General features: G+C 38.9%; 1 protein-coding gene across 6 annotated transcripts in view; it reads right to left on the reverse strand.

Moving 5' to 3' along the window:
* Nucleotides 1-2,673: 2,673 nt before the first annotated feature.
* Nucleotides 2,674-13,996, reverse strand: part of bcas3.L (breast carcinoma amplified sequence 3 L homeolog) — a 603,015-nt gene continuing 591,692 nt past the window's right edge. For all 6 annotated transcript variants that reach the window (XM_041582224.1, XM_041582225.1, XM_041582223.1 and 3 more), the window contains one exon: nt 2,674-5,074. In XM_041582224.1, coding sequence (XP_041438158.1) covers nt 4,923-5,074 — 152 coding nt within the window. In that variant the 3' untranslated portion in view covers nt 2,674-4,922. The remainder of the gene's footprint in view (nt 5,075-13,996) is intronic.

Genomic DNA, 13,996 nt, shown 5'->3' on the forward strand with positions numbered 1-13,996 from the left:
CATCATTTATTTATATAGCGCTGTCAAGATACGCAGTGCTTTGAAATGTGAACGCAGGCATTTTCCTGCATTTAACCTGAATTGCCACAAGTAATGTAATTTATATGATTACAATGTTAGATAAGGGCAAGGCATTTTCAAGGAGATTTGTCACCTGCAGGAGCAAATATTTAACACAGGTGACTAATCTCCCTGTGTGTCATTACTTTTACATGCACAGCAAACTCTTGCCACTCTGTGTCCTTGCATACTTTTACCCAATACATTGCAGGAAGCACACAAAATCGTCAAGGTAAAATTTTGTTTTATTGCACCATTAAAATCAGTTTCATAGCAAAACACACAAGCGATATTAAGCATGGGAATAAAGAAACAATGCACTGCATATTCTTCCTCCTGTCATCTTAGACAATATTCTGCCCTGCTGGTAGCATCATGCATGCGTGCCATTTGTGCCTTTGCGCCAAGCACTTTCTGCTGACACTCTACATGGGTGCAGGAACACCAGCAGGGGGGACTCAATGTGGCAGTACTACAATTTGGGGTGGGGAGGTTAGGGGGCAAATTCTGTGTTGCTAGAGCTGCATTTTGTGGGAGCTTATACACAAACATAAATAAGTTAATATGTGCAGCTACCAAATTTATGTTTTGCCAAATGTATTTTTTAATTATGCCCCACACATTATTCATAAATGCAATCGGGCTGTTACATTTTTTTTTATGTTACTAGGCCTTTAATAAACATGAAATCTGCAGACATAAAAATGTCCCATCTAATTGGTTGCTAATAAATTACTTAGTTTAAATTAACTTATCACCATGCAGAAACTCCCTGTGGCTCACATGTTAGCATTTAAAATAGTTATTCTATTCTTAAAGGAATATGGAGCCAGGTATATATATATATATATATATATATATATATATATATATATATATATATATATATATATATTTATACATACAGTACATATACCTACAACAAAGCAGAGCAGTAGGTGCTAGAAAGGGAAACAAATGACCTGACTGTGTAGGTCAGTTGCCTGTAGTAGTGGTGTTAGTAGTATCTTGGGAGAGAGTGCGGCTCTGGATCAAAGGCAGAGTGGCGACAGGAGGGCAAGATGGAGGCAGTAACTATTCATATACTGTACATTTTGTCCAACCTGCGTCCGTTTAACTTCCAGCAACAGCTGACAGCCAAAGACAAATACAGCTGCAGCGCTATACATTACATTTTTAAAGAATATTCTTTTTTACAAGGAGGTAATACTTACTGCTAGTAAAATATATTCCACAGCAGAGTAGATCTGTCTGGATCTTTTATTCAGTGCTGCGGCTGCTGAACTCTAACAGCTCATACAGCAGACTGGTGCTAGGCTGCTCAACCAAACTGAAAGGTCTATCTGCTTTGAAAATGTGTCTAAGGGTAGGGACACACTGGGCGATTTGGGGAGATTTAGTCGCCTGGCGACTAATCGCCGCGACTTTCCACGACCAATCTTCCCCGAATGCCTCCCCTCGCTCTGCGCCTGGCTAAAATGAAAAATCGCCTGCGCTAATCACACGCGGCGATTCGTTTTCCGAAGTCGCCCGAAGTTTCCTCGTGAGGCAACTTCGGGCGATTTCGGAAAACGAATCGCCGTGTGTGATTAGCGCCGGCGACTTTTCATTTTATCCAGGCGCAGAGTGAGGGGAAGTATTCGGGGAGAAAAGTCGCTGCGATTAGTCGCCAGGCGACTAAATCTCCCCAAATCGCCCAGTGTGTCCCTACCCTAAATGTTTATTTTTAATTTGTTAATAAATGGGGAACTGCTATGGATATCCCTGAAATCATCAGTTTGGTATTTCATAAATCTGGTGCTATATAAATAATGGGGCCCTGCCATAATCTGGTTTTGCCATGGGCCCTGTCAACGCTAAATGCAACCTTATATATAATATATTAATGCTGCTCAGTAATTAATAGGTTGTTATGCTTCATGGTCTCTATACATCTATTTTTGACTTAGCTGCAGCCCAAATCATGGCCAGAAAGCCAGACAGAATTGGTCAGGTAGTGAATACAAAGGTGTTAAAGGGGACTGGCTATACATGAGTTTTATCTCACTTGGGTAATAAATATTTCCACTTAGTTTATGGTGTTATTTGCTCATATGAAAGTAGATAACCAATGAGCTAGTTTGTCTTGTTTTCCTTTGAAGTTGTGTGTGGTTATTTAGCTAGTCACAAATTCACCTTAATTCCTGCTTTAATGTTGTTCTACTCATTTAAATTTCACAATTATTAATAAGTTTATATATATAAATTGCACCAACATGGTATTAGGGGATATGCATTAATTTAAATTTCTTTTTTGTTTGTTTTTCCCTTGCTCTGCTTGGTTGGTAATTTTGCACCAGGCTGGAAAAGCCTATCAGTACCTGAGATGCCAAAATAAAGTAAGGAGAAACCCTGTTTATAAGCTGAATCTATCTTCCACGTATTTTTCTTCTAGAAAAGAGAAAATGCACATTGCTAATAAGCTTTTAGGGCAGAGACACACGGTCAGATTCAGGGAGATTAGTCGTCCAGCGAAAAATCTCCTCTTCTTCGGGGCGACTAATCTCCCCAAACTGCCTTCCCGTTCCCCTCGTGAGGCAACTGCGGGCGACTTCGGAAAATGAAGCACTCCAATTGCCATACCGCTGGTGATTTTCATTCTAGCCGGCTGGAAGGTAGGGGAAAGCAGTTCGGGGAGGTTAGTCGCCCCAAAGAAGAGGAGATTTGACGCCGAATCCAACCGTGTCTCTGCCCTTAAAGTTATAGGCAAATATTTGCCATGTTGTGTCAGTGTTCTGAGTTCAGTTCCAACCAGATCACTATTTGCATTGAGACTGTTCTACCTGTGACTGAGTGGGTTTCCTCTAGGTAATCTGGGTTCCTTTAACACTTCAAAAATCTACAGGCAGGTTAATTGTCTTCAGATGAAATTAACCCTAGGGTACCCTAGGGCACTCAGATTGGAAGCTTCACAGGCAGAGTAGCTGATGTGAATGATCAACTATTTCTGTACAGTTCTGCTTAATATGTTGGGGATATATTAATAAAGAAGAACATTATATTTGCATTTATCTATATTAACAGGAGGTGCCATATTGCTTATGTCGACAAAAACAACCTTCTTTGTAATAACTATATTGTAGAATTATTATCCTTTATTTAGATACCCCTGACATTTATACAGTGCTTTACAGAGACTGCCCATTATTCTCATTAGTCATTGCCCCTGTGGAGCTTGCAACCTTAGTTCCCTAGAGTACCTTTCACCAGGGTCAATTCCATCAAAGTTCAATTAACCTGCTTGTGTATTTTTGGAATGTGGGAGGAAACCGGAGCCCCCTGAGGAAACAAATGCAGACACAGGGAGATACAAACTCTGTGCAGACAGTGCCCTGGCTGGATCTGAACTCAGGTTCCCAGTGCTGCAAGGCAGGAGTGCTAACCAGTGATCTATTATGGCACCCAAAGTGAGATTCTGTCCAATATAAGTAAAACCAAATGTTTGGTGTCCAGGACCATAACTACTTACAATGTGGTGCTGGTTATCTCGCTTTTCTAAGCTTCGTAAGGGTTAATTTGATTAAATGGCTCCAAATATGCTAAATTCTCTGGGATAACGATTCCACATAAATGTATATAATTTTCAGCCTTTTGAAGCAAATTAACTCCTGGGAATCCAGTTTAGAAAATTTGAGATGTGTATCCACACTCAGTGTTGTCCATATCAGGGCAATACATGGAAGATAAATTCTACATTGTTTGCTTATTTGTAGTTACTGGGAACAGGGCATACAAAAGAGGTTCCCTGCCCACATAGATACCTGGTAAATACCCAACAGCAAACACAGTGTACTTATGAGGGGAAAATACCTGTGAGGTTGCAGAGATTCTCCTGCACAGTAGGGTATATGCTGTACACTAGCATCTGCATTGCACATTCCATTATGAAAAGCAGCACAGTTATAGGTACATAACATCTAAATTGGCATTTAAAATTCTGAATAACCCCAAACATGCTGTAAGATTTAGATCTAGATAGGAAGGGTAAAAAGCAGAGACGCCTAACAAATAAGAGGGTATAATGCCCTTTCTACATTATTATAAGATCTATAGACTCACATAATTAAGTTGTATTCGCATACATTGATAAAAAAAAAACATTTTCTCAGTTTCATTCTGAAGAAGAGCCAGTCATTAGCATAAAGCAACATTTGCAGGTCCATGGGTCACCTCATCTGCTAGAAAAAGAAATTGCAGCTGCCATCTTTGAAACCAAAGTGAATCAGTTGCTCTTTAACAGATCAGCTGAAGGCATAAATGTAGTGTTCACTGTATGCATTTGGATCATGCACATGCGTTAACTGTTGAGAGGAGACAGAGCTGGGCATTGACTGATAGCTATCCTGTTACAGAGTGGCTGACTAACTTTAGCTGGGGATACACTATAACAAAGGGCAACAAAAAAACAGACCTTGTCTTGCAGGCAAACAAGCAGATAATATTGGGGACCTAGGGGAACCCGTTGGGAGAAGACCACATCAACAAAGTGGGCCTGGCCCAAAGAGATTTTCTAACATGCCCAATAGATACCAGGCTGATTTTCGACCAGATATCGGTTGGGCAGGTCATTGGATCAACACGGGCCAGTAAGCTAAATACTCAGTCTAAAGGGACAGAGTCTGCCACCATAACTGTTCACACTTTTCCCCATATGAAATAAATGGCTAACCCCATGTACAGTATTTTAGTTAGAAGTGGAACCACAGGGACGCAAATGTAGCCATATGATATTAAGACTGAAGCATCACATTCATTTTTGTACAAACAAATGACTTATCCCTTTACAATTTACTTTTTATCAGTAATCGTTTGTATAATGGAATTTAAAGGAGTCCTGCTGTGGGAAAAAGACTGAGTGGTTGGTTTTCGTTGGTAGGGAGAGTTGTCCTGTAGCCATCAAAGTTTCGTGGAATGCTCCCACTAGTGGATCCGGAGCTGTTACTTAACGTCTCGATGCTTCCGTCTCGCCGAAGTTCTGAAAAAAAAAGGATTTCAAATCTGGTTACTTTGGGGAATTTGAATTGTTGGGCAAGCTGTAAAATTATACAAAGTAATGGATTTCATAATATCCTCATGTAACTTCAATTTAACAGGTACTTTTTTTTAACAATTTTTCTTTGTATTGCTTTTTTTGCATATGAAGAACAGAGATACAATAATTTCATATAAACGTTAACTATGACAGCATCAACAGTAGGGGACAATAGTTATAAAGAATGCATATGCAGAGTGTCTAGAGTTACAATTCAAGATAAAGGGGAGTTCAGTGTCTTGGAGCCAGGGGGCCATATTTTGGTAAATTTTCCTCAGTAGTCTCTTTGCATATATGTAATCTGTACATGGGGCATTAAAATTAATGTAACAGGTGTTAATTAGTAACAGTTTTTAAGCATCAAGAAATTGCATTGCATTTGCATTATTCCTATGCTACACTGCTAATTTAGACAGATATGAGTTCCCCTATAAGGAAACATGATATCCAGAAAGCTCTGAATTTGAACTTGCAAATAATCCTAATTTTTAAAAATTGGATCCTAATTAAGCTGCATGAATATATATTGGTGTCATAACAATCCATGGGTTTATTTAATGCTTTAATTATTGTAGCAGACTTAAGGTGACCATACACAGGCAGATTAAAGCTGCCGATATCCTTTAGACAGATTTGGCAGTTTATCTGCCTGTGTATGGGGGTTTCCAACGGGTCTACCCGATTGATATCTTGGGCAGGTTTTAATTGTCCTGCTATTGAGGACCGCATTGGCTAGTTGATGTGGTGCTACAACCCCTCTGTGCCCATTGCCATCATTATAATCCAAACTTTTGACCTTAGGGACGAACGATTGGATTCTCCCAATATCGCCCTGCCGTTGGTGGGCATATCAGGGAAAGATCCGCTCATTTGGTGACCTTGCCAACGAGCAGATCTTACAGTGTATGGCCACCTTTAAGGTATGGTGAACAAATTACGTAAAGATCACTTATCCCATGCATTCTGGATAACAGATTCCATATCTGTACACATTACAATAGTTATACCCACTGCAGTCAGGTCCAAATATTTTGCACAATTCTGGAGGGCCAAAGTCTGCGATTTGGCAATGCATTGTACAAAGGATAGAGCAAGTAAACAGGCCTATGTAGTGTGCCTAGGTAATGGATAGAAAGTAGAATTGACAAGGCCATCTCCTTATATAATCCATATTGCCACAGTATTCCCCTGGCATAAGCTGTCACAGTAAAGGGTTCCCATATGCCCCCTGTACTGCTAGGGTTGCCACCTGGCCTGGCCGGTAAAAATGAAGGCCGGGATTTTTTTCCAGAAAAGGTGGCAACCCTATGTACTGCACTATGTGCCTTGAGCTTGATCTGTTATTTGAAGTGTAACAGGCAAAAAGGCACAGAACCCTTGTGTGTTTTCAGGTCTCAATTGGCTGACAAGCCCCAGTGTTGGATGAAACAAACCCAAATGTGCGTTAGAAAAATGATTTACATAAACACACACACACACACACACATATATAAACCAAAAAACACAGATGATGTTAAACATATAGGTGCACTTGAGCAGGTTGGTGTGATAAGGGTTACGGGGGAGGGGGAAGGTCAGTTTTAGATAAAGACAAAAATCATATATTGAATTTATAGCCGTTTAGCTATTACATTAGTTGACTGGTAGCGCCCTATCATTATATGGCCCTTGCTCGTCTGTATATTTTCTTATAAAAGTCATAGTATTTGAAGTCTTTTGAAAGCCTTTTAAATCAGAAAGGGCTGTTGATAACATTCATTCAGTCAGTGGTGACAGAAAGCATTTCCTTAACAGAAAGCTCTAGCTAAATGAGCATGACTGCCCTTCCAAAAAAGCCTTTCTGCAGCTACTTTGGGCACATGTAATCTAACCTTAAATCAGATTCCAAAATATGCATAGCTTTTAGGAAACAAGTCATTACATTTCCGCTGAATAGACCCTTATCAAGTAATCATTTGGAGGCTCTCGGCTCCAGGCCACTTTATTGCCGCAATGGAGACACATTTGGGTGTGGGCTGTTGTGTAACACCTACAATTTGCTAGCTCTTTCCTTTCTCCTCATGCTTCATAAACTTCTGGGTGTGGACTACAAAATAGCACAAGCTATGAGGCAAAGTGTTTGTAAGTTTATCCTTGGGAGTATCATGGCTTGATGTTCATTGAGTGCCATGTTACAAGCCATCGCAAATAGCACCGTCTCATTTTGCTACTTACCTTTCATTTCAGATGGAAGATAAACAAACAGAATGAGACTTTGGTCTGTAGGTCTAATATCATGGCCTTTACTTTGCATTTAGCAGAAGCAGGCATGAACCTGGAACATAAACTTCACTCCTAAAGCAAAGAACGAATGGGTTTCTATGTCATTCTCGTAGGCAGCAGGGTGGGTGGGGCTGGAATATTTTTGTCTAAAAAGTTGTATTAACTGCTTTGCAGAGTTAATCTGGAGACGAGGTGTAGCTAAATGGGCAGACGTAGTCCAAACTGTCGTGCAGCAAATTGCCACATAGCTATCAGAGGCCTGCCATGCCACGTCATCAGTGGGCCAAACTGAAGCTAAACAGAAAGTTCTGGCCTTTTACTGTTGATTCTTTAGTGTCAAAAGTGTGAATCAACAAAAATATAAACTCTGTCTTTTGCTTTGCAAAATTACTAATAATTTGAAAAAGTATATTTTGATCACCTCTTTGATGGCCTGTTTTTGTATCCAGTCCAGTTTTTTTTAAAAAACAAAATCCTTTATTCCATAGGTTATAACAGTTTTAAGTGAAAAAAACATAGAAATAGGAAACATTTAGGGGGCCTATTTATTAAACCTCAAATTTTTAGAGGAAACACAAACATGGATTTTTTTTAGAGATTTATTATACCCCAAAGCTGCTAAAAATTTGAATCTGAAAATACTCCATCTCAAACCTGTCGAGGTTATGTAGAAGTCAATGGCAGATGTCCCTGAAGCTGTTTCTTGACATCATGATCTGCTCTGGTCAAGTCACGTTTTTGGAGCACCAATCGTACAATTCAAATTGACGCACAATTTTGTTGTAACAATTTTTTGCACTGACTTTTTCGAGAACAGTTATTGAGCTCGGTTGACTTTGTTTCAATAAAAAAAAAAAAGAGATTGATTCGAGTTTTAGTAAATTCCCCCCATACACTAGTGAGGAAAACATTTTTACTCAAATTGGCAAAAGAACATTTCTTCTCCTAGAGATACATTTCCTGAAAGACACTGTGAAAAAGTTCTTAAAACTGCTTTACACTGGGCAGCTCTTCACCACTGCTGTATGGACACGGATCCCCCAATACCAGCATTTGTAAATTCTGCTGTATCTGCCCTGATTTAAATATTGCATATCAAGCAATAACTACATAATGGATACAAAGAATCTGATTCTGATATCACAATGTGCAAATGGCCACAAAAGCAAATATTGGCAGTCTATGAATACAGATTGCAGTGTTGTGACATTTTTCTGCTAGTAATTCAGTATGAGTCCTCTTTTAGGATCTGTATACTAAAGCAAGCTCACATATAAACAGACAGAGAGCAGACAAGGCTGATTTCAGCTTAATAAAAGCTTCTTCTAGAGAATTAAACTTTAGTTAGACAATTATCTAGGTAAACTGGCCTTTCTAGTATTCACACCTACAGAAAAAGCATCATCATCCCATCTATGTTGCTATTAGAAGGTGGATTGTGGACACAGAATATGGATGAGTAAATAAACCAAATAGAGATTCCGGAGCCGTTGGTTTTAGCCATAGGCATTAAATGTTCTTCCAGCAAATCGGCCATGCATAAGCTTCTTTACTTTTTGCCTTACATCCCCAGTCTCCCATAAGTTCAGGAAGTGAAAATAGTAATTTAAATCAGCAATGAGTGGCGTATCCCACACTAATACTGTACTTATCCTGTCTGATTTGGTGCTTTCATCTCACACTGTACACAGCTGGCTTTGGTTAAATGTATCACGTCAGAGCTTTCCCTCTCTGTACAGCCCTCTCTAGCAAGACAGGGCAGAGTACAAGTCCAATCAAATGTCATTAGACCGCTAAACTCCTTAAACGTTTACTTGTTTCCATCGTAATTGTGTATCAAGTAAATCCAGTGTCCTAATCAATGGAGAAGTCTTCACATATCTGGGTTGTGTTAACCGATACTGTGCTGGACAAGCTGGAAGCTTCATTGTACTCTCAGTCCTGAAGATTTAGGTAAAGTTGGCATGAGGTTCCTGGCTTTCAATGTGAAAGACAACAGCAGATTGTGCATACTCTCCCTTAATAAAAAGCACTGAGCTTTAAGTGTGTGTAAAATATTTCCAAGATATGAAGCTTATAGAATAAATCTGCTATGCTAATGGTATACAGTGCTAATGCTATTATTTACCCCATGATTCTATATATGGCAAATTGTAAACAAAAGTGGGAGCATGATAGAAGACAGTGCTGCTAATGCCAAGCTGGATTATTATACCTTTGAGAAGGCTTTGACCAATGTTTAATAAGCATACAGTATCTCTACGCTGTCTTAAAGGGGGCAAATAGAAACATTACAAATAGAAACATTACTGTATCTGGCAATACAGTTATAAACCCTAAGACTGAGAGCAGCATATCTGAGCTTTAGGATGTTATGTTAAAAGTGCTACCCCCTGAACACTACAAAGTTCTTCCTGAGCTCCATAACTAGCATCTTACTACCGCTAGTTAATGAAGGCAATGGCTCAGCATTAAAAATTACACTTTCCTTTAATGACCCAAATTCAGTCACCCTGCATGATGCTTTTGGTATTCCTTTTTTTTCTCATCTTAGCTACAACAATAGTTCAGCTCAGAAACAAAGCGCTAGTTCTTGCACACACTTGCATTTTACCAATAGACACATACATTCTCCATTAGCTCTTAAACAGCCTGACTGGTCCAGGGATAATTTCCTACTGGAATTTAGTTTCTTTCTTTCCTCAGCTTTTCCCTCTGAAGTGAGCAAACTATCAGTAAAGGATGTTAGAATTCATTATGAAAAGTGCCAGAGTTAAAGGGTATTCCTGCTTAAAGGAGAAGGAAAGGCATTGTACACTTGGGGTGCCAAATGTTAGGCATCCCCAAGTGATTGTATTGAAACCCCGGGCCTGTGCTCCTATCAGCAGAAAACTGTACCGGCTGGGGTTATACCAGTGAGCACCACTGAGAAAAAAATGTTGGGAAACTCCACACACACCATGGTCCGGAAATCATACAAATTACTTTCTCTTCTATGGCCAGTTTAACATAAACACAACGCATAAGTGATCTACAAGAACATATTGAAATGCTGAAATATGTGTCAGTTTGCTGTTGTTTATATAGCAGAAGTGTATTCTCTGGAACTTAAAGTATAAAAAAAAAGAAATCAAGGAATTATTTTGACACTTTCTAGCTATAAGTAGTTGTTACCACAAACAACTACTCATTTTGAATACATGTTTCTACAACTAAATATATACTTTATTTTTCATTGTACAAGTATGGGACCTGTTAGCCAGAATGCATGGGACCTGGGGTTTTTCAGATAACAGGTCTTTCTTTCATTTAGATCTTCATACCTAAAGTCTACTAGAAAATCATGTAAGCATTAAATAAACCCAATAGCCTGGTTTAGTTTCCAATAAGGACTAATCGTAGTTTACGATTTTATTATTACAGAAAAAAAAGAAATCATTTTTAAAAATGCTAATTATTTTGATAAAATGGAGTCTATGAGAGATGGCCTTTCCATAATTCAGAGTTTTCAGGATAACAGGTTTCTGGATAACTGATCCCATATCTGTAATATTAAGAACAAAGAACATCACAATCAGACAGCCCTACGATCATAGAAATCCAACTAAAGATATGAGATCCATTATCCGGGAAGCTCAAAATTACAGGAAGGCCATCTCCCACAGACTCCATTTTAAAAAAAATAATTCACATTTTTAATTATTTCCTTTTTCTTTGTAATAATAAAACAGTACCTTGTACCTGATATAATGTATCCTTATTGGGAGCAGGACACTCCTATTGGATTGAATTGATATTTAAATTATTTTTAGCAGACTACAGGTATGGAGATCCAAATTATGGAAAGATCCCTTATACAGAAAACCCCAGGTCCCAAACATTCCGAAAAACAGGTCCCATACCTGTACTGTGGTCTTGTAAGTCAGTGGACCTCTTACCGAAGGAAATATATGGCTAGGACAGAAGCAAAACAGGTGAACAATGAGAATGAAAGGCACAAAAAGACAGGAAAAGAAGAAAAGAGAAGAAAAATCAAAAGTATTATAGTAGGATGAAGGGTAGAGCAAGGAAAGAAAGCTTGTGAGAAGGTTGGTTTTGTATAACTATCCAGTGATTATAATATTGGTAAATGGTTCTTATGCTTAATAAATCGGGCAAGGGGTAAGTGGATGTGGAATAGAAAGGGAAAATGGAAGAGAAGAAGAAAAATAAGGTGAGGGTAAGAGAAGGTAATGTATTAGTGGAGAGAAGTGCAGCCTGAAGTGCATTCCTGTATGTTTTAAAGAATGTGAACATGGGATTGTTGCACAGTGGATGCAGGTTCTTATGTGTGACTGGGGGAAATTGCTCCAGTACAGCATCCCTGGATTAACCATCATAAGTATGGGCTTTGTTACACTGGAACTACCTGCAGGATTGTGCGAGGACAAACTATGAGTCCCCATATAACTAGTTTAAAACAAGCTTAAAAACAAGGGAGAACAAGAAAATAAAGTATCTGACAGTAAAAGAGAGAAGATTATAGGGATAGCAAATGATGTGGTGAGTAGAGTGTTGGCTTCCTGGTGAGCCTGAGCACAACAGTTGATCCGTCCCAGGGATAACCTGTAATTTATGTCCATGCCATTTATGCTTGCTCCTTATGCAAACACTGAAAAGTCTATTTCAGAAAAAGAGGACAAAACACACAACTCAGTGTGGGATTTCTTATGACTTAACAAAACTTTCAAGGGACAAACCTGGTGAGAAAGAAAACTCTAAAGCACTGCCAAGGCATAAATGTTAAAGCATTTTTATGGCACATTAATTCAATGCCTTAAAAAAATCTATATGGTCATCTTTTTGCCCGGAACACTCATAAATTATGCTAGGTTTCTTATTTGTGCTTTTTGTAGAAATGGCTCATTCAAAATCCCTAGTATTTTCTTTCTGTCTGCTCTAAAAAAAAATCATATCTCTAGTGCATTATTTCATTTAATGGTTTTTCCTTTCTCTCTGTTTGACTTCACTTTCAGTGGACTGCTAAGCACCATTTCAAAAAAATACCCTTAAAAACCATTTGCTGGAAGAGATGACCCTTTTGCTTTACCTACTGAGAATTGCACAAACCCCTGTACATCGTGGCAGAGAAATGATACAATGACAGCCAGGCTGATGTGTCAGGGTTAGTGGGGAAGCAACAGCAGCTCTGTATATAGGATTTATTCTTCTTCGTCTCCAAATGTCACAACACATTACGCTCAAGGCCTCAGCTTACTGGAGGAGTGACCCTTGACTGAATGGAAGTGCTGGGGGAAAGAACTAATTGTAGCTTCTTTTCACACGTCAGTCACTTTCCATGGCACTGAGCCTTTCAAGCTTGAATAACATCAAGTCCTCTTATTTTATTTCTCCCACCATTTACTAAATATATGTGATGGAGTTTATTTTTGTACACCAAAGCCCCATGGTACTCAGGCAGCCTGTAAGGCAGTAGAGAAGACATTCAAGGGAATATAGATACAAGGGTCCTTGCATGAAGAGGAAAAGTGACAATATGACTAGAACAAAATAGATCTAATTACTCGCACGTGGCTACCTCTGACAAATTCAAGCACCCTGGAAGAGGTGGAACTTTTAAAGATTACATGACAGCTCTGTTACCCCCATCTTTAATTTTTGACCGCAACAGCCTACATATGTTAAATCTTGGGACCACCTGTTAAAGAAGGCAGATAGAAAAGAATCAACAAATATAAAAACAAATATAAAATAAATATAAAATAATGCTACTTGACATCTGTTTTCTGGTGTTTTTTAAGAGCTCTATGCACCCCACCTCCATCCTGTGTTTGTTAGTAAGAGGTCAAAATACATTTCAGGCTACCAAAGTCCAGCTAAATCTTGCCTACTGATCCTTCCACGGTTTGTGTCAATTTGCCCTTTTATCAACACCCTACTACACCCTGCCAAAAAACTGCACTCATTCTTTAGGTGGGAAACAGCTCAAGTTAAGAAAGATCAATGATCTCCCTAAAGGAATGTACACATTTTGTTGTTTGCACCGGGGCAGCATATTAAAGCTGTGCAGAATTTAGTGGCAGATTGTTAGATATAGGAAAGCAGTGAAAAGAATTCCATAATACTTTTAAAATAACACTTTATGGCAAACTGGTTCTCTGATGTAAGTGACAACAACACAGAAGTGCTTGACAAAATTTTAATTGTTAAAGGCACTCTAACCTCAAAATGTCATTGTTTAATTGTACCCCTGGCATGATGTTATAGGGTTTCTATTTTCGACTAATTCTGGACATGATTGTGTACTCTCCTTCAATGTACTCTATGATGAAATGTAACAGAACCTGCATAACTTTTCAGAGGCTGTTCTATTAAATGAAGTTACTGTAGTTCTTGGCTTAAAATGAAAAAACGCCAGTGCTAATCACACGCGGCGATTCGTTTTCCGAAGTCTCCCAAAGTTTTCTCGTGAAGCAACTTCGGAAAACGAACCGCCGCGCGTGATTAGCGCCGGTGTTTTTTTTTTCAATTTTAAGCCGGCGCAGAGTCAGGGAAGGCGTTTGGGGAGATTGGTCGCCGCAAAGACAAGGCGATTAGTCACAG

Source organism: Xenopus laevis, chromosome 2L (genome assembly GCF_017654675.1).
Source record: "Xenopus laevis strain J_2021 chromosome 2L, Xenopus_laevis_v10.1, whole genome shotgun sequence".
NCBI classification, from domain to species: domain Eukaryota; kingdom Metazoa; phylum Chordata; class Amphibia; order Anura; family Pipidae; genus Xenopus; species Xenopus laevis.